General features: G+C 43.9%; 3 protein-coding genes across 5 annotated transcripts; 1 reads left to right on the top strand and 2 right to left on the bottom strand.

Moving 5' to 3' along the window:
• Positions 1-5,050: 5,050 nt before the first annotated feature.
• On the bottom strand, positions 5,051-11,078 carry elk1 (ETS transcription factor ELK1). The gene is made up of 9 exons (XM_067240342.1): positions 10,463-11,078; positions 8,832-9,040; positions 8,256-8,642; positions 7,873-8,022; positions 7,414-7,674; positions 7,085-7,220; positions 6,431-6,651; positions 6,209-6,310; positions 5,051-5,450 (listed from the first exon to the last, which is right to left on the bottom strand). The coding sequence occupies exons 1-9, from the start codon at positions 10,485-10,487 to the stop codon at positions 5,352-5,354; spliced, it is 1,590 nt and encodes a 529-aa protein (XP_067096443.1). The 5' UTR covers positions 10,488-11,078; the 3' UTR covers positions 5,051-5,351.
• Positions 11,079-11,440: 362 nt separating this feature from the next.
• Positions 11,441-14,095, bottom strand: uxt (ubiquitously-expressed, prefoldin-like chaperone). Its single transcript, XM_067239032.1, has 6 exons — positions 13,848-14,095; positions 13,617-13,698; positions 13,413-13,480; positions 13,158-13,265; positions 12,585-12,648; positions 11,441-12,046 (listed from the first exon to the last, which is right to left on the bottom strand). The coding sequence occupies exons 1-6, from the start codon at positions 13,940-13,942 to the stop codon at positions 11,984-11,986; spliced, it is 480 nt and encodes a 159-aa protein (XP_067095133.1). The 5' UTR covers positions 13,943-14,095; the 3' UTR covers positions 11,441-11,983.
• A 74-nt stretch (positions 14,096-14,169) lies between these two features.
• Positions 14,170-18,172, top strand: zgc:86609 (ER membrane protein complex subunit 3-like). Of its 3 annotated transcripts, none has more exons than XM_067239030.1 (9): positions 14,170-14,227; positions 14,772-14,965; positions 15,281-15,338; positions 15,428-15,521; positions 15,747-15,851; positions 15,984-16,065; positions 16,738-16,817; positions 16,900-16,982; positions 17,187-18,172. In XM_067239030.1, the coding sequence occupies exons 2-9, from the start codon at positions 14,811-14,813 to the stop codon at positions 17,313-17,315; spliced, it is 786 nt and encodes a 261-aa protein (XP_067095131.1). In that variant the 5' UTR covers positions 14,170-14,227; positions 14,772-14,810; the 3' UTR covers positions 17,316-18,172. The 3 variants fall into 3 exon arrangements, with proteins under 3 accessions (XP_067095131.1, XP_067095132.1, XP_067095130.1); XM_067239031.1 differs by lacking the exon at positions 14,170-14,227 and adding an exon at positions 14,383-14,544; XM_067239029.1 differs by lacking the exon at positions 14,170-14,227 and adding an exon at positions 14,383-14,632.
• Positions 18,173-18,899: the final 727 nt, after the last annotated feature.

The following is an 18,899-nucleotide window of genomic DNA, read 5'->3' as shown; positions in this document are numbered from 1 at the left end:
CATCATGTGAAAAGTCAAACTAGTCACTGAAATAATTACTCTGAATACAGAGTCCTTGGCTGGAGCTTGAACCCTAAAAACCTTCAGGCTTGAATATTTTTCATCGTCTTACCACAAGGCTAACGGGCCGGCAGTAGATGTGTCTAAACAGCAAGGGACGACTGGAGACCAGGCGCAGAACAAAATAGGATTTTATTAGCTCCTCATATTAGTTCTAAGTCTGTTTTAAAAAAACAAAAGTAATATCTAGAATAACATTTACACAACCAAAGTAAAATGTGTAGATAAAAAATAGTTTTGTCTCTTTTTCCAGTAAATATAATATTTTGACATTTCAGAAAAATAGAAGTAGTTCCGCCCCTTTTCTAAATAAACCCCCAGGGACCAATCACACCACTGGGGAGGGGCGGACCTACACACATCTGACTGCAACAATAGGCCACAGAAACCGACAATAGTCAACAATACCCCAAAGACATTGGTACTCATTCCAGCTGGAGAAATATGACAATTTTCACAAACATATATACATTAAGGTTTTCCCCTAAACATCCTTGAATAGAAAACCTAAACAATAACAGCTCTGTCTTGCACAATAATAGAAATCAGGAAAGTACACGTTCAAGAGTCATAGTGTTTCAGTAACGTTCAATAAGTGACAGTAAAATGATGTTGCTCAGAGAGTGCAGAGCCACAAATGTGTTCGAAAACACACACACACACACACACACACACACACACACACACACACACACACACACACACACACACACACACTCTCTCTCTCTCTCTCTCTCTCTCTCTCACACACACACACACACACACACACACACACACACACTCTCTCTCTCTCTCTCTCTCTCACACACACACACACACACACACACACACACACACACACACAAACACACACACACACAACAGCAACAATAGTTAGCATCCCAGCTACTAAAGAGTAAAAGGTTCTTGAATGTCTCCTTTACATGGATGTGTTCCAGAAAGAATGAACAACCACTTATCCAACTTTTCAAAAGTCGATTGTACTTTTGTGGTAATAAGAAGGTAAGAAAATTAGTATAACTGTCTACTAGACACTTCCGCCAATGTGTACGTTCCTTAATACTCAGAAAATACAAACAAAAACAGAGAGCTTAGCTGTCTAATCTTGATTTTTGAAACACCTCCAAGCACTGTTGTGGCAGAATGATCCAGGCGGCATGACGTCTCTCTGCCTGCCAGACAGTAGCGCTCAAGCACAGAGTTTAGTGTCCCTCCATGCAGAAAAGACAATTCAATGTTTTGCTGGTGAAAGAAGTTAGCATGGAGTTAGACGGCAACATTAAAGTCTAGCCACTGATAAAGATGCTGATTTTGCAGATCAGACACACCAGCGATGCACATTTCTCCATTTCCAAATCTTTAAGGCTTTGGCAATCTATGTTATAACACTATTTTGCATGGTTGTCTAAAAACAAATCTAGACCTCTAAACTATTTCTTGGTGAACAGTCTCAACAGGGTTCAGAATGGCTTTAAGCATTGACATCCGATTTGCATTTGATACATTCCAAAAAGAGCTGAATCTATTATCATTAGATACACCAGATGAGCTTAATCATTTCTCAAGGATGGCTTCATTCAGAATTGGGACATTTAGATTATTTATGCTGAGGTTGCAGCTAACATTCCTAATTGAGAACGTTAAATGCCATCAGTTTTCCAGGGGGCAAGAGTCAAACTCCACAGCCCTGTTTTGTCAGACACGGTTTAGCTTCTTCCTGAACTACAGTAATAACAACAATGGAAACTTGGCTTAATCCACAGGGAAACCCTACGGGTATATGTGGGCAAGAAGGAGAGAGGAGGCTGATTATGTGAAAGAAGCTTACATACAGTTATGTATGAAAGAGCTTAAACAGTATGAAAGCATTTAGAATGTACTTAAAGCACATCACATGGCTCATGTGCTTCTAGAAGTCTGGTTAGCAACAGTCAGATCGTCCTATCACATTTAGGATGATTTGCAGCTCTGTGATCCTGGCAAGAACATGTCATAAAAAGCAATACATCTGTATAGACATTAGAATTCTATATACACACATACAGTATTCTTAGGTATATTGTTCAGGCTTGTATTTCCAAAATTTCATTTCATTTTTTACTATAAAATGTGACTGGGTCAGCGGCAACGCTCACATCAGCTTAATGGCTGAACAAATGTAATCTTGTAGTCGGGGCCATGCCTCTGTGAGTGGGATTATCACCGTTTAGACACACTCGGACCACAGAGTTCAGGAACAAGCAGATACAGCCACTGAATTAAGAAATGTATGAATTAGCGGTTAAAATTAAGGAGAAGGAAAGCTCTTTGAGCAGTTTGTCAACATTCATTATGTTATGAAAGGTAACTGGTCAATGGTAAACAATTGTGTACCTCACAGTTGCAAGAGTAAACGTGTCACACGACTTCAGTCGAACAAACATGCTAGATTAGAGGCATACTTATCATCACAACTACTGCAGTAACAAAGCATGGACAAAATGCACTATAAAACTGGGATTTGTAGTCCAGTACAAAAGATGTGACTACAACCTAAACCATGGATTAATCAGCTAAAGCCTACTTTTAATGGTTGAAGTCTAAAGAGACTTTGATGCCGGATAATGAACATTTAAACTAGGAATCAAAAAGACAGAAGGCAGTTTTCTCTCTGAAAGGTTAGACATGGAGATTCAGGGATTAAGGTAAAGTGCTAAGCATGCGTTCCCACGCCAACAGTCTGTATATTTAGCCACCAAAAGGGGAGGGGATAGGAGGTAAAATTCACATCCCTTTTATGCCCAAACCTTTCCTCAGCAGAACCAAACATTCAAGTGGAGGGTTCGCCATTAAACTGCTGATTGGGAGATGATGACATCATTAGTATGGTTGCCTGGCAACCGTGCGGAGCCAATGATATCTTTGGATCTGTGAGCACCTGTGTGTGAGAAGCTATGGCTGGTGAGACAGCAGGCTCACAGATACACAAGTCATATACAACATGTGGATGCAGGCATGGACAGCAGGTTATTGAGTTCACGTTCTAGGGGACACTTTTGTCCCCGAAACACACAAACCTTCTGACCTCTGTTGTTCAATTGTGACTGCGTTTTTTTTTTTTTTTTTTTTTTACAAGGCAGCCATATTCAGAAGCATTTTGAGGGGGGGGGAATAAAAATCTTCATATTTTGAAGTTGACAGGGGAGAGAGAGGACTGTGTGAGGTGATTCAGCTCATCAATTACAATTATTCAGATATTGTACTGTCACAAATATCAAAGCATAGACAAAAAGCAGCATTTAACAGGTGCAAGCGACTGGACTGAACAGGACTTCAGGTTATCAGGCTGTTACAAAAGCATAGTAGGATCTCAATGAGGACTTTGATAGACCACTAGTGATGTTAAGACTAGCTGTGGTTAACAAGTCAAATCAACACTAAGAACGGGTGTTATTAGCATACGTTTGAACCCAATCAGAGATTTGCCTTCCAAGAGTAATCTGACTGACTACATACACCATCCACAAAACGACTATCAATTTGAATCCATCTCTGGGGACATGACGTCTGACTGGGTTGGGTAGCTTGGTAAGATGTTAAATGTTATAGCCCTTGGGTGAATGAAAGCAAAACCACCACTGAAATTCTTGTGTGATTCAATCTCCACAGCAGGTCTTTGGCCAAAAATCACCTGAAACAGGGACAACATTCTGCAGTAGAAAACAACAAAGGCAGAGGAGGAAAACCTGGAATGAGCAGAGTTTTTCAAATTACAGGATACATTTTGTTTCATGAAAATATGGAATGTTGATCCAAGTTTCCGTGAAAAAAGAAGAAGTTATAAACGGAAACATTAAAACATGTTCATGGGTTTTAACAGTTTCCGCTGTGTTAAAAAGTTAGTTTGACTTGTCCAAGGTCAAAGTTTAATTCCAGCCTAGAGATTTGTTTTTACATAGCTCTCAACGTGGTCAATTCCATGATTATAAAAGATAGAAAGTTCAGACTCGAAGCCTTTAAAGACTTTCCTATGGATGGAACAGTCAATGCAGGGAGGACATCCACTAACTGTAACATCTTAAGTGCCGGTCAGTTGTCCAACTTTTCTTTTGCCGTGACTGGCTGCTGCTTTATCGAATATATGAAAATAAGCAATCAGTTGCATCATATAAAACCCTTGGCCAGACAGTTTAGTATGACTGGTGAATGTTCTCATGACATATCCCATTTATACAGTCAAGTGCTTTTTTCATTGGGAGAATCAAAGATATATTCATATCAAGTTCAAATTCAGGCAAAATTAGCAATCTTCAAAGACAGAGAGATGCACCAAAATACCAAATCCATCAAGACAAAAATAAATAACACAAAAATTGTTTAAAAAAATTAAAATAAAAAAACCCGGCCCTCTCTGGTGCTCCTAAGCATCCCCAAGCTACCCATGACCTAGGCTCACGGGGGGAGGGGAGAACTGTGGTGTCATCCCAAACATGCCATTCCTTCCCACACTGTGAAGTGGACTAAGCCTCATCAGGGCTTAGTTGCTGCTCCTCTGTCTCAACCCCTGAAGGAAGGAAGGTCTGGAGGGAGGGTCTGGAGGGAGGGTCTGGAGGGGGGGTCTGGAGGGGGGGTCTGGAGGGAGGGTCTGGAGGGAGGGTCTGGAGGGAGGGTCTGGAGGGAGGGTCTGGAGGGAGGGTCTGGAGGGAGGGTCTGGAGGGGGGGGTCTGGAGGGAGGGTCTGGAGGGAGGGTCTGGAGGGGGGGTCTGGAGGGAGGGTCTGGAGGGAGGGTCTGGAGGGAGGGTCTGGAGGGAGGGTCTGGAGGGAGGGTCTGGAGGGAGGGTCTGGAGGGAGGGTCTGGAGGGAGGGTCTGGAGGGGGGGTCTGGAGGGAGGGTCTGGAGGGAGGGTCTGGAGGGGGGGTCTGGAGGGAGGGTCTGGAGGGAGGGTCTGGAGGGAGGGTCTGGAGGGAGGGTCTGGAGGGAGGGTCTGGAGGGAGGGTCTGGAGGGAGGGTCTGGAGGGCTTCCAGTTTGTAGGAGAGGACAGAGGAAAGACGAGCAGAGGAGACAAGTCTCCAGCAGGGCTCTCCCAGTCATAGTGGGACCAGAAGCAGGCTGGCCGAGAGACAGATCCAGTTGAGCCTCAGACCAGGCCTCCGACCAGGCCTCAGACCAGGCCTCCGACCAGGCCTCCGACCAGGCCTCCGACCAGGCCTCCGACCAGGCCTCAGACCAGGCCTCAGACCAGGCCCCAGACCAGGCCCCAGACCAGGCCCCAGACCAGGCCAGAAGCAGCTACAGCAGGGCCGGCTGGTCCTCAGGGCTTCTGGGGGCCAGGCGATAGGACCACAGGGGTGGACAAGCCGTCTACACTCAGAGCTGGGATGTGGATCTGGTTGCTGCCGTTGGTGGGAAACTGGAGAGGAAAGAGAAACACCAGAAATGTCACGTTTGGTCTTGTAATGTAAGACCTACAAAGACTTGAGCAAATTACCAAGGGCAAGAAGAAAGGTTTGATGTCCAACCTTAGCTATAGCACAGAATTACGATGAGAATCTGCATCCATCGATATACTCCGTTACTAGATTTCCCTGGCTTGCAGTGACATCAGTCAGTTTGTGTCAACTGTATTATAGTTGTTGACCAGTAGAGGGCGCTAAAGGTCTATTTCTTCCTCAGACCACAGGGGCAAAGCTCCATAACGGATCAACCAAACAATACCTTCCTTCGGTCAATCTAGGAGCTATAATCCACCTACTACCTTCTGCAGAGAAAATATACATAGGATTGACATACATATCGCAACTGAATTACAATAAGTTAATACAGCATGTGTGAATGTGTGTGCTTTACACAGTGTGTGTGTGTGTGTGCATGCAAGTGTGTGTGTTCAGCAGAGGGCACATTGAGAAGAGACAGATGGTGTGTGTCGCGGTGTGAGGCAGCCTGCGTGGGCAGTAGCAGGGAACAGGAAGGAGCAGGTGCTGCCGAGGTTAAAGGGGCGGAGGGGGCTCGGAGCCCCACACCCTCATGGTGCCGTACATCCAGCCAGCCCTCCACCTTACCTGCCCATGCAGCGAGCCATTCCAAATAAATGCGTTGATGCAGACTGATAAATAATACACCAAGTGATATATATGGTAAGAACGGATAGACAGACGGACAGAAGGCTACCTGGAAGGAGAGCTTGGCCGGGCTGCGAGGGGCGATGGGACTGAGCGTGCTCCAGAAGTGGATGGTGGAGGGGAGGGGGCTTGGGGTCAGCAACACTGGAGTCTGAGGAGACAAGAGAGACACACAGCTCAGGCTAGCTGCTACTCACCAGCTCCTTACGGACTAGAAGTAACAGAGATGGCTATCATGGATGGAGGGAGCGGAGGGAGCCAACCCACTGACCAGGGAGTGTGAGGTGATGACGGAGGGCGTGAGGGTGTTGGTGGCACTGCCCGGGGCCAGCAGGGAGTTGACGGCAGCGTTGACCTTGTCCAGGCTCAGCCCCGGGGGCAGCAGGGTGGGGCAGGAGGGCAGCTCCAGCACCTTGGGCTTCTTGGCCTTGGGGGGCAGGCTCTCCTGCGGGGTGGGCGAGGAGATGGCCACGGACGGGGTCTGGGAGTTCTCTGGAAGAGAGGGGAGAGAGTCAGAAGAGGTGATGATGGTGATCTGACACCTAGAGGCAATATAAGTCAAGGGAAATACTTCCTCCCCTACGTTAGCCAGGCTCTTATGTAACATGATTGGAAAGCTGTCACCAATCCAGTACTGAGCCAGGCTGGGTAAAAGGACGGCTGTTTCATGATATTGGGGATCAGATGGCTGAGCGGTTAGGGAATCAGGCTATCAATCAGAAGGTTGCCGGTTCGATTCCCAGCCATGAATTTAACGTTGTGTTCCTGGCCAAGGCACTTTACCCTACTTGCCTCGGGGGGGATGTCCCTGTACTTACTGTAAGTCGCTCTGGATAAGAGCGTCTGCTAAATGACAACAATTTAACTGTAAATGATATTAAAAACCCGACCCCCAGGATTGTCAGGGTACAGATCAGTGAGATACCTGGCAGCGTAGCCTGGTCCTTGCCCTCGCCTTCACCCTCACCCCCCGGCTGCCCTCCCGGCTCCACACAGGGAGGGGGCAAATCGATAGGCAAGGGTGTGTCCGGTACCCCTGGTCCACATGCAGGCTTGGGAACCTGGAACCGGAGAGGACAAGACAGAAAATCAGATCACTGTGTGGCAAAATTCTCGATCGAAAGAAGGGGTTTAAGTGGTCTCCTAGTTCCCTCTCCACCTTCTTCTCCTCTCTCCCTTTGTTCCTCGCACCCCAACTTACTTTAACCTCTCGCCGCCCCTCCCTCTTCCCTCTCTTACTGTGCCCATGCTTACATCTTCTCTGTGTTTTTCTTGTATGACCATCTCCAGAAGCTGCCCCTCTGGCACCATGCTCTCCTCCTTCAGGGACGGTTTTATCACCATGTAGACCGAGTGGGTAGGGGGGTTACCCACCACACATTCCCCTTGAGGCCCCGGGGCCCCCTCCGGCTCCCCGATCTGCCCCTGAGGGAGGAAGCGGGTGAGGGGGTCGGACGCGCTGCTCAGGTAGATCTGGGGTGGGTCACTCAGAGCCTGGAGCTTCTGGGGCTGGACCTTTTAGAAAGGGAGAAAGCTCTTAGCTCCACACTGTTACAGATGCGTTGGCTTTGTATATATCAACAAGGTTCCAATGAAACAGGATGGATCTCCATTGCGAAAGCTAATAAATAGATACAAAAAATTCAAAGAGGTTGCTGGTTCATTCCCAGACGGCTTTGTGCTGTCTGATTATGAGAACAGTTCACGGCTCACCGTGCTGTTGGGGGTGGAGCCCGAGGGTGTTTGTGGGCTGAGAGCAGGCGTGGCACACGGTGAGGGCTGGGTGACGATCACCTGCAGACTGGACTCATTACTGCCACACCCTGGCAGAGAGGACTGTGCTTCTGTCGCCACCACACACACCTGGGGAAGGCACCCAGCACACCGCTAAGACACAGGAGGGACGCTAGTGGCCACCGCCACCTCTCCTGTCTTATAAAGCCCTCACCTTCACTTCTCCTCCAGTCCACTTCCCTGACAGTTTTCCACCACCTCCACTCCTTAGTCTCCCCCCTCCTCCCCTCTCTGTTCTGTGTCCTCCCACCCCCTTCCCCCTCTGCCTTGTTCCCCAACCCCCCCATGCTCCTCCCACTCACCTCTCTCAGCATCATGCTGTCAGCGACAGCAGCTTTGGGGGTGTGGTCGTGCGTTAGCATCAGCTCAGTTTTGATTGGCCTTTGATTGGAGTTCTTGCAAGGCCCCTGCAGTGATTGGATGGTAAAGGTCGAGTAGAGGCCGGACTTCATGTAGTCGTTCCTGGAGCTCCGCTGCCCGCCCCCGGGGGAACAACGCTGGGCCTGCAGACCGGTTGATTGACAGGTAGAGGCCCCGCCCACTGGAAGCTGGGATTGGTTTGCCATGTCGCCATTCTCCCTCTGCAGCCCGTCCTCCCCGGCAGGTAGCCCCTCCCCTGCTGCCGAGGGGTCTGGGTAGGTGACAAACTTGTACACAAACTTCTGGCCGTTCACCTTCTTGATTATGTTCTGTGAAGAGGGACACGTTTAAGTGACCACCAGTCGCTAACAGTGTGACGTAAATGCAGAAGACTGAGTTCATACAGAACCTCAAAAAGACAACATCCATTAAAGTGCTTATTGATTACACAGGACTATTGGGAATAAACAAAATAATTTTATGTTTGCTCCAAGGGGTTTGTCCATGTCAGTAGCTACCTTGTCGTAATAGTATCGGAGAGCGCGGCTGAGCTTGTCGTAATTCATGTTGGTCTTGTTCTTGCGGAGCCCCCAGAGGCGAGCGACCTCCTCTGCATCCAGCAGCTTAAACTCCCCATCTGCAGACGTCCAGGAGATGAGATGGCGTTGGCTCTGGTCCTTCAGAAGGTGCAGCAGGAACTGCCACAGTGTGATGGACGGGTCCATGGCTGGAGGGAGGGTGGAGGGGTGGACATGAGGGAGATGAGGAAAAATAGTCAGAGGGACATCATAGTACTCACACAGTTGTGATCCACACACAACCTCACTGAACAGAGCAACACACACAGACAGATGGGGGAGGGGGGGGCGGGGGGGGGGGGTAAAAGAGAGGAAGTGCCTGCTTTGTTCAGGAAGGACATGTCAGGCATGCAAATTGGGCTTATTACCATTTGTTCTCAAATTACGTAACTCCTATCAAACACCTTGGAGACAATCACCATGGTAAAGACCTTTCATCAATAGTAACTAGGGGGAGACATACAACAGCGTGACAGCATCTGAGTGCTATCTACTGCTAGGTTAAAGGGTCAATTGGTGGGTTATTGATCGTATTACTTTAGCCCCATGGATAATGTACAGCTGGTTTTGCAAGCATAGAAACGATCAACCAACTAATCAGCATGGTATGCCTATATAGACTAAGTGGATTCTCCACAGGTCCGTATACGGTGGTTATTGGGGAGAAACACAAACTACACACTACTTACAAGGCCTGCCTGTCTACTTTGTTACCACCTCTTCAAAATGACTGTATTTCAGGGAAGAAAGATGAAATAGAGCCTTTCTGGGTCTAGACTGCACTCTTTCAGCTATGTGTTGTTGGCCCTTTTGCATGGGTCCAATACACCCCTGCCTGAACGAACAGATAGATCAGTCTCCCTGAAAGGAGAGTTGGGTATAAATCTACTGCCTCTGACAGGTGTTATTTCCTGGACCTCTGGGCTAGGCAATGAACAGAACCACTGCTCAAACAGCCAATTAATCTAAGTCTCTACAGAGTGATATGATGTACAACCTAGCTATTCACAGCCGGCTCCTAATGCATGCACTGTCTGTCTGCATTCATCTGCCGATGACTAACCAACCAGCACTGAATATAGAGTATATTTCATAAAGATAGATAATTAAATAAAGTAAAAGAGAGAGAGAGAGAGAGAGGACAGTTCATTTGCAAAAAGCAACAACAGGCAGGCTATGGTTGGCATGGAGTGACAGGCAAAAACATAGTAAAGTTCTAGAGGGACAGATAGGCCCGACAAGGCACCAAAATTGTTCACTGGTTCATTAAAAAGTGCAAGATTTTGTAACGTGCTATTTTATTTAGTTTTTGTCACCAACATTTTTAAGATATATTTTATATAACAGTAGTCTTATGTGCACGTTCCGACAAAAAACATCTTCATACCACCTGTTGAGACACTCAAACATCATGCAAATGAATGCAGTCAACCCCAAAGGCAACATCTAGTTACCATGGATCATGCACTGCAGCCCAAACCAGACTATAAATAGCACAAGATGAACTTAACCAAATATTTGACAGTCGACACTTGTACAGGGATGATGTCTCTAACGATGATGTCTCTTACCATTTATAAGGGGGTTCGAATCCATCTTCGTAAATATTTAAACTAGTTTCTGGATGAGTCAAATAATGTCCATAATGTCTTCTTTTTGAATGAAGATGTCAACAGTCTCCGCGCTTTACAGAGAGGATACAACGATACAGTCCCGATTTGTTATGTAACCGTACTCTGATGATAACATGCATCTCTCCCTCCATACTAGTACAGCGACAACGTTACCTGACTGTTGACAGCACAGCAGACAGCGTGCTAACTGGCAGCTAGCGTTAAACAGCAGTGTTGGTCACCACGAAAAAAGTGCATTTAATGTTTCCAATTAAGAACCAAAATGAACTGAATCTGGCCACATTACATTACGGTGGGAACCCAAAAAGTCACATGTATTAATATTCATTACAATCGAGACCAGAGATCATCTTGTTAACACCGCGCCAATGCCAGCTAGCTAACCTAGCTGACTAGCAGGCTAGTTGACTGAAACCCCCACCGTCCTCCACTCTTGAGCTTCGTGCGTCAACAAAACGCACGGAACAGCGTTGAATGCAGACATTTTCTAGTTGACTGGTGAGCTCCAAAAGTAATCTTTCAAATGTGAAAAGTTTCCATGAATTTCAGCACACAAGGTATGGCTCGGTGTTCTTCTACGGCACCACTTAATCCTTTGACACTTTCGCCTTTTCCTCGCTGCTTCCTGTTTCTACCAATGTACTTTCGTGTGCTCTCACCATCACTCTGCTGACCAGCTTAGTGCTGCAAGAGTGAGAACGTCATCTGATCCATGACGTTTCTTTATGTACCTCAAAGGAAGGTGAGCTTGTAAGCAATATTGATATGGTATATAGTGATATATGTATGGTCTTAAACATGGATATACATTTGTATATGAAATGTTAGTGTAAACACGTGGGGTAGCCTAATCAATGTTATCCACAACCACATAGCCTACATATCATCGCACACTCAATAAAACCCCAATATTTTGAAAACATAGGTAATAGGCTTCTTTAGTACTTTATTTCAGAAACTGTACTGCTTATAATACTGTTGAGTCAAAAACATCATCTAGGTGTGAAATAATTAACATAAATTTGACCAAGATATTCAAATGAATAAGAAATACAAATATAGGCAAACATCTCTTTTTATTTACATGGCAACCCTAAATGAATCCTGAAAAGTAAGTAAAATCAAATGTTGTAATAAGTTTCAAAATGTAGTTTGATCTGTCTCTTATCTCTACTCAAGCACATGTCCACTCTGGAAGTAGTGTGTACCGACAAGACATCTATTTCAGAATGCATTTACGTTGCAGCCGCAACTTAACATCCCAGTTTCCATGGAAACTGTTTCTGGTGTGTGCATGAGAGTGCATCAGTCACCAAGGGCTGAATAAGAACGAAAACTCGAGATATTCTGTTCCTGACATTAGGAAAAGGAAAAACTGTTCGTACAGTGTAAATGTAAAAGCCTTGACCTGACCAGTTGACAGACCTCCAGGCCAGAATAAACACTTAAAATACCACACTAAAATACTTCTTTCCTTTTGGCATCAGGCAAGTCTGGTAAGCCCTGGAGTTCCCGGAGACCCTGAAAGGTAGGCAAACACAGGGATGTTAAATTAACTTTCATTTATTTGGCAGATGCTTTTATCCAAACCAACAAACAAATAGTACATATAGTAAGTGCAGACAAATGAAGGATCCGTTTTTGTTTTTAAACAACTGTTTAAACTTTTGTAAAATCATTGATGAATAAAGAAAGATTCCTGTTAAAATGTTAGTATAGACAGTGAGCGACCACAACTTCTTCCCTTTTACGTTTGGCCCCGCCAGCCCACCCCCTTGTAAATGTACTTAACCCTTGAGTTATCTTCGGGTCATTCTGACCCATCAGTCATTGTGACCCACCGTCATATTGCGACAACTTTACCACATACAAAAACAATGTGAATAATTTTCTTTTAACCGTTGGGCTGTCTCAGACCCCCTACATTGCGAAGGTTAAAATAAAAATATTTTTATTTGTTTTTGTATTGTGTAAAATCGAGTAAACACAACGATGGTTCGTTATGAACCTTTGGGTCATGTGACCCGAAGGCAGCACAAGGGTTAAGTACTGTACTTACCTCCAACACCATGCGGATGTTGGCTTTGATTTTAGCTGAATCTTTGGTCAAAACCTCTGTTTGTCTGTAAAAGAAAATTGAGGGTATAAATTGACCTTAATACAATAGCGGCACATCTTGAACATAATGTTTTGTTTGTATGCGACAAAATACAACACATGGTTAAAATGAAGCCCAGACAAGATGTGTTTTGTTTTAATGATGCCCCCTGCTGGTCATTTGCCAACAACTGGTGACAAAATATACCTGGAATATTACTGTCAAATTAGACTGCATCTCCTTTTAAAAAGCATTTTTTTGTTATTTATTTTTTTATTTTACTTGTATCAATCTACATAATGCTATCATCCTTACTCATATGAAGAAGAAAAAAAGGTTAAACACATTTTGAAATTTCTGGTCTGTTATTTCTTTTTTTATATATATATATTTTTCTGACATTACCTCAAAAAGGGGAGAAAGGAAGCATTGTATTGTAGAGAATTTAAAGCAGTGCCTTTGAGTAGTATACATCAATTAAGGGGTTAATATCAGCAAACAAATTATTCAGTCTGTCCATTCACTTCTACTCACGCAGTGAGCTGATTTGTCTTCTTCTCAATAAACTTGAGAGCCTCTGCATGTGTTAGCTCGACAAAGAAACCGTAGCCAACAGCAACAAAGATCTTGGATGAGTCCTCCCTGTAATAAGAATCCCACTTAATTTGTGTATGACAAATTAAAATCAGAATAACGTTTTTGTTAATTGATTAACTTCCTTCAATCAAATTAGTTAAATAAGTTCTTCTAATAAGTAAAGGCAACTTTATTATACTTGTTATCACTTACACGTGAGCTTGGACATAGAAATTGCAGCCAAGATCAACTTCTGTTTTCAGTTCCTTGGTATCTGATTCCTAGAATAGGGACAATTTGCTTGTGAGGGTGTGGGCAAGTACACACAATCAACGTTGTAAGGAGATATTGTTTGTTACTGTGTGTGTATCTCTGCTTGTTTGCTCGAAAACTATCTTTATTTCTAAAGTTTTCTACCTGCAAGCTTTGAATGGTGTTTTTCAGCTGTAGATATTGGGACATTTTCTCGTACACTCCATCTCTCTGCTCCAGCAACTTCCTGGCAAAATGAAATAAACAGTGGTCAGTGGCTTGTTCTTGTTAACAGACAACTCAGGCTTAATGGACGTTAACAGAGACATAATGAAACATTGCTAGTTTTTATTCCAAATCCCGTCATTACACAACGCTGTATGGCCAGCTACCTACTCCAAATCTCGTTTCAACACGTCGCTGATAAAGGTTTCATACTGCAACACCTTTTCATTAATGCTAGGCTTCCCAGTCGTCATCGTGGGAGTCATTAATTTTAAGCAGTGATATCTTCTAATTAGATCCAGCGCATTACTTTTACCAGAGGTACTAAGCTAGCTACTGAGCTACTTGCCACACTATGAACAGATAGTTGTAGCTACAGTAAGAATTCACAGTAAAGATGGCACAGTTATCACATGTCTAATGTTATGACAGGAACCGGAAACGTCGTCCTGGTCCCTCCTCTTCTTCTGCGCTAAATAACCTTTACTTTTTCGGAATGGAGATGGTTGAATATCCGTAACTAGGTATATAGCTAGCTATCCCGATTTCTTGTAAGTAAATTACTATATTAGACAGCCTTCTGTTACAATATATATATTTTTGTTAAAATGACATGTTATTAAACGTTGCACCAGAGGTCAAGTCGCAATTTAATTCCGAGGTTAAAGGGTAGTGAGCAAGCCTATTCGAAAATAGCTCTGGCTCGAAACGTGTAGCATAGTCTAGCAAACCAGCCATTGCATGAGCATCTCATTTATCTGTTTGTAAACTGCCAAATACATTTCACAGTTGTAGAGTATAGAAAACTTGATATCACCTTAAGCATTAATGTTTAGCTGTTAGGAAGACAGACTTGTCCCAAAGTACAGTAAGTCTGTAGTCTTCATACAAACTACTCTACACACCACACGGCCCTGGTTCACGTCGTCGATAGCTAGCTATTTACATCACAGGAAGTATGAACCTGTCGCCTTGACTGGAGGGCCGTTTATTTAATTTGATTTTATCTAGAGATATGCGAAGCTGTCCGTTTGTCGACATAGTCAAGCAGTTAGCCGTTTATTGTTTTCAAGTGTGCTTCTCTCCACTTCCCAGAATTTCTCTGGTAGCAGATATTAAACCAGAGAGGGCAGAATGGCTGGCCCAGAGCTGTTACTGGACTCAAGTATCCGAATGTGGGTGGTCTTACCCATAGTGTTCATCACTTTCTTTGTTGGAATTATACGGCACTACGTCACCCAACTTCTGCACAGCGACAAGAAAGTAGATTTGGAGCAAGTTTCTGACAGGTGAGTTTGTCACGTGGGTGTTTCTGTTATTGCAAAACAGGATATGGTGATAGACTCGTTATTAAAATGTTTGCCTTTTCCTTGAGACAAATCACCCTCACCTCAACTTGTGTGGACTTGAAATTATTGACTAGTAGGCACTACAGCAGGGTTAATGATTACAGCTTCACTGTATTCTGTTGCCAAATGGGCTTTGCAGAAACCAACTTGAAATCTTAACAAAACACAATTTTATGGCTTAACATAAGTGCAGACATTGTAAAATAAACTTAAATTTTTATATATATATTTTTATATACAACCTTACCTACTTAGCCAGGTGCTTCTGCGCAGCCGAATCCTGAGAGAAAATGGAAAGTACATTCCAAAACAGGTAAGATTCTTCAGTGTATTATTACAAACTGTCAGGACGACTGTGTGTGTCATGTCAGAGGGTAACTGTCTCCTGTCCTCTATCTGCAGTCATTTGCCATGAGGAAGCATTACTTTAATGATGCAGAGACTGGCTTTTTCAAAAAGGTCAAGAGAAAGGTTGTTCCCAAGAACCCAATGACAGGTGAGCAGTGGGACCCCAGCACCTTCACCTTGTCCTGTATCTCACATGAGACAGGAGATGAGTATATCTCTCTCTCGTCTGCTCTCTAACCTTCACTGAGTTGTATGATCATGGTCTCTCTCAACCTGTTTTCCTCTGTCCTCTATGTCTTCTGTCTTGACAGACCCTCTCCCCTCCCCCTCTATTTGGTCCTGACTTATCCTCTCTTTTCATCCTCTCTTTCAGATACCAGCATGCTGACAGACATGATGAAGGGGAATCTAACCAACGTGCTTCCTATGATTGTGATTGGAGGATGGATCAACTGGGCATTCTCTGGCTTCGTCACCAGTAAGTTTCCTTGACCATAAGTGGTGGAAACTGTGATTTCTGGGAAGCATCACACAGAAGCAGGCTCAACATGTACCAGAGCTGCCATATGTGTGTGGGTGCACAAGATGATACTTTGTTTTCTTTCTTAAGCCAAGGTTCCTTTTCCCCTGACCCTGAGGTTCAAGCCCATGCTCCAGAGAGGGATAGAGCTGCTTTCTCTGGATGCCTCGTGGTACGCCAACACAATATGCAATCACATGCAACACACAAGTTACAGTAATCGTTCTTGTTCACACCAACACTGCAGATAGGGGGGACACAGTACAAAGCATGGATGTTACAGGATTTGAAAGTGAGAAGAAAGGTCAAATTAGGTGTTCTGTTAATGAGTAATGTAAACTAAGGATGTCACACAAGCCAGTACCTTTGGTGTAATTTGATGGCAAATAAAACATTTCAGAATGACACGTGTTAGTCAACAGCGGGAGTAAAGATGGGTCATAATAAGACCAATAACAAACAAAATACTTCATAGCAAAAATCTCAATAATAGATGGATCTAATTCAGCCATTTGGGGCTGTCATCCTGACTTGGATAAAAAGTTGAAGAATGAAAGTTAAAGAAAATGTAAATCAGTGTTAGTCAGTGTCAAACAAACAATTTCATGTGGTTATGGAAATATTATATTTTGCGTCCTCCTGTGTCTAATAACGATGTGTTTCCTTCTGCATATTGCATAGTTTAATGTCTGACTGTGCGCATGCAATTTGTGTGAGGTAACTCAGCGTCTCTGTAGGTGACTTGCTCCCTCAACTCTGCTCACTCTATTAGGGGAACGTCAGGGCAGAAATTTGGTAATGTGACATCCTTAATGCAAGCTGTGGTTGTTTTGATTGTTAACAGGGTAAGCTCAGCGTCCTGGTATTTCCTCAATGTGTTTGGCCTGAGGAGTATGTACAGCCTCATCCTGGGACAGGACAATGGTGAGTCACAGTAACACCCTCTCTTTTCTTTAGTCTCTCCTCCTCCTCTTCCTCCATGTTAATCTGTTTTTTTCCCCTCCAGCTGCTGACCAGTCCAGAATCATGCAGGATCAGATGACAGGCGCAGCCATGGCGATGCCCCCTGACCCCAACAAAGCGTTCAAGGTGAGAAGCATCACCTCACGTGATCTGATCATGAGTTCAGATGGTCATCGTGTTAGTTGTATCAGGGTAGGTTGCTTATGGGGTTAGTTGTATCAGGGTAGGGGTTTTGTGGTTAGTTGGTGAAGATGAAGTCTTTCCTTGATTACCTGTCTGTTTCCTTGTCCTCTAACTCTATGGTCTGCACACGTTATGATTGTCCCTCAGAGTGAGTGGGAGGCGCTGGAAATTGTGGAACACAAGTGGGCCTTAGAGAACGTGGAGGAAGAGCTGATATCACGAGATCTCAACTTTGGTGGATTCTTCAGCCAGGAGTTGAAATCCACCATGTTCTGATACTGAGTCTCTAACTGGTAATCTATGGGGAGTTCTAATGCCACTGAACTCTACTGCTGCCCTAGACCCCCTGTCTATTATACAGTGTATCCTCATGGTCACTACAGAGCTGGTTGTAAAAATGTCTTAATGGTCGTTGTGATACCAGGACCATCTTTTTTTGCCTAAGATGATTTAAAAGTATTATACCGTTCAACTGGTTTATTTGTTATTTGTATCTCAAATGTTTGACAATTTAAACACTACTGCCTACCTGTTTTTTGCCTTGTTTTCAAGATTTAAGCGCTTATGAGAGGAATGAAGAAGCATGTCTCTGCTTTTGTTACTGCTGTTTTGAGCCTTACTACGAATGCTGACTGAAATCATAGGTAGTGGCTTGAACTTTTTACATTAGAGTTCTCTCTTTATTTAGATTGTCTGTTTGGTTTGTTTGATTTCGGATATTAATGTGCTGTCCTCTTTGAACATCTTTGTTCTTAAGCAGCTTGTATAATTATCACAAGTATTGTACATGTAAGATGAATGAACACCATCTCTTCTTTGATACTGTCTGAATTAAAGGACAGCCTTGATTAGATTACATTTCGATTTCCTGCTACAATACTTAAGACTCTTCCTTCTTCTATCTGCTATTTGTTCTCCACTGTTCCTCCTCTGGACAGCTACTTACTACTTTTCCCACCTTTTATCACTGTCCTGCCCCAAATACTGACCAGCTTTGTAAACTGGAAGAGATACTGCCTTTCAAGTCCAGCTTTGTGCCAGGGGAGCATCTTGTAGGAAAGAGAACCCATGTTATCTACACCATCTTGTTTGCCGGTGGTAACTTTGAAATAAAGGATCTTATTTGTCCCTTCTTGAGGTTGTGTTGATTTCCGCAAAGTTGTTTTGATTATCAAACAAATGAGAGATGATTGAAAAGAAAGATGGTTCAACTTCTTTATTTCACGTGTTCAGTTGCAAAGCAGCAGTTTTCATCACAAAGTGTCAAAGCCACCTTGAACAAGAGAGGGAAGATGATGCATGTGTGAAACGTCTATCCAGTGTATCTCAAAGGCCATTATCCCTTTAATAGCTTGCCTTATTGTTCAGTAGATATCAATGTGTGTGGGCAGTGGACTAACTAGCAGCCCTGCTTTCTGGAACCCCCTTTCTGGTGACAGCAGCAGTGATTCACTATTTAAGATAAATACATTGACCTGTCAATCAATTCTCATACCCAATTAAAATACCAGCCATCAGTAGATAAGGTATCACAGAATATTTCAAACCGCTGGCATGGAACAATATAACTGGCCTCAATAGTAATTGACAGAAAATCTTTTCAGATTGGGCAATAGTTTTGGTCCACGGTGCTACAATGAACAATAGAACCCATGCTAGTGCACTGATAATACAAAGCGATCTCAAGAGTAATACAAAATTGTGCCTGTATATATATTTCCGTACCAGTGTAAGTAATATTAAGAGTACAAGATTGTCATTCCTCAGGTCATCAGTTTGAGTGAGGCTAGTACAAACCTAAGTAGATATGGTAGTGCAATAGTCAAATTTAATTGTCTATACTTTACTACTGTGTCTAGC

Source organism: Osmerus mordax, chromosome 7 (genome assembly GCF_038355195.1).
Source record: "Osmerus mordax isolate fOsmMor3 chromosome 7, fOsmMor3.pri, whole genome shotgun sequence".
NCBI classification, from domain to species: domain Eukaryota; kingdom Metazoa; phylum Chordata; class Actinopteri; order Osmeriformes; family Osmeridae; genus Osmerus; species Osmerus mordax.
Note: the sequence above shows the minus strand (reverse complement) of the source record. Positions and strands in the feature narration are given on the sequence as shown.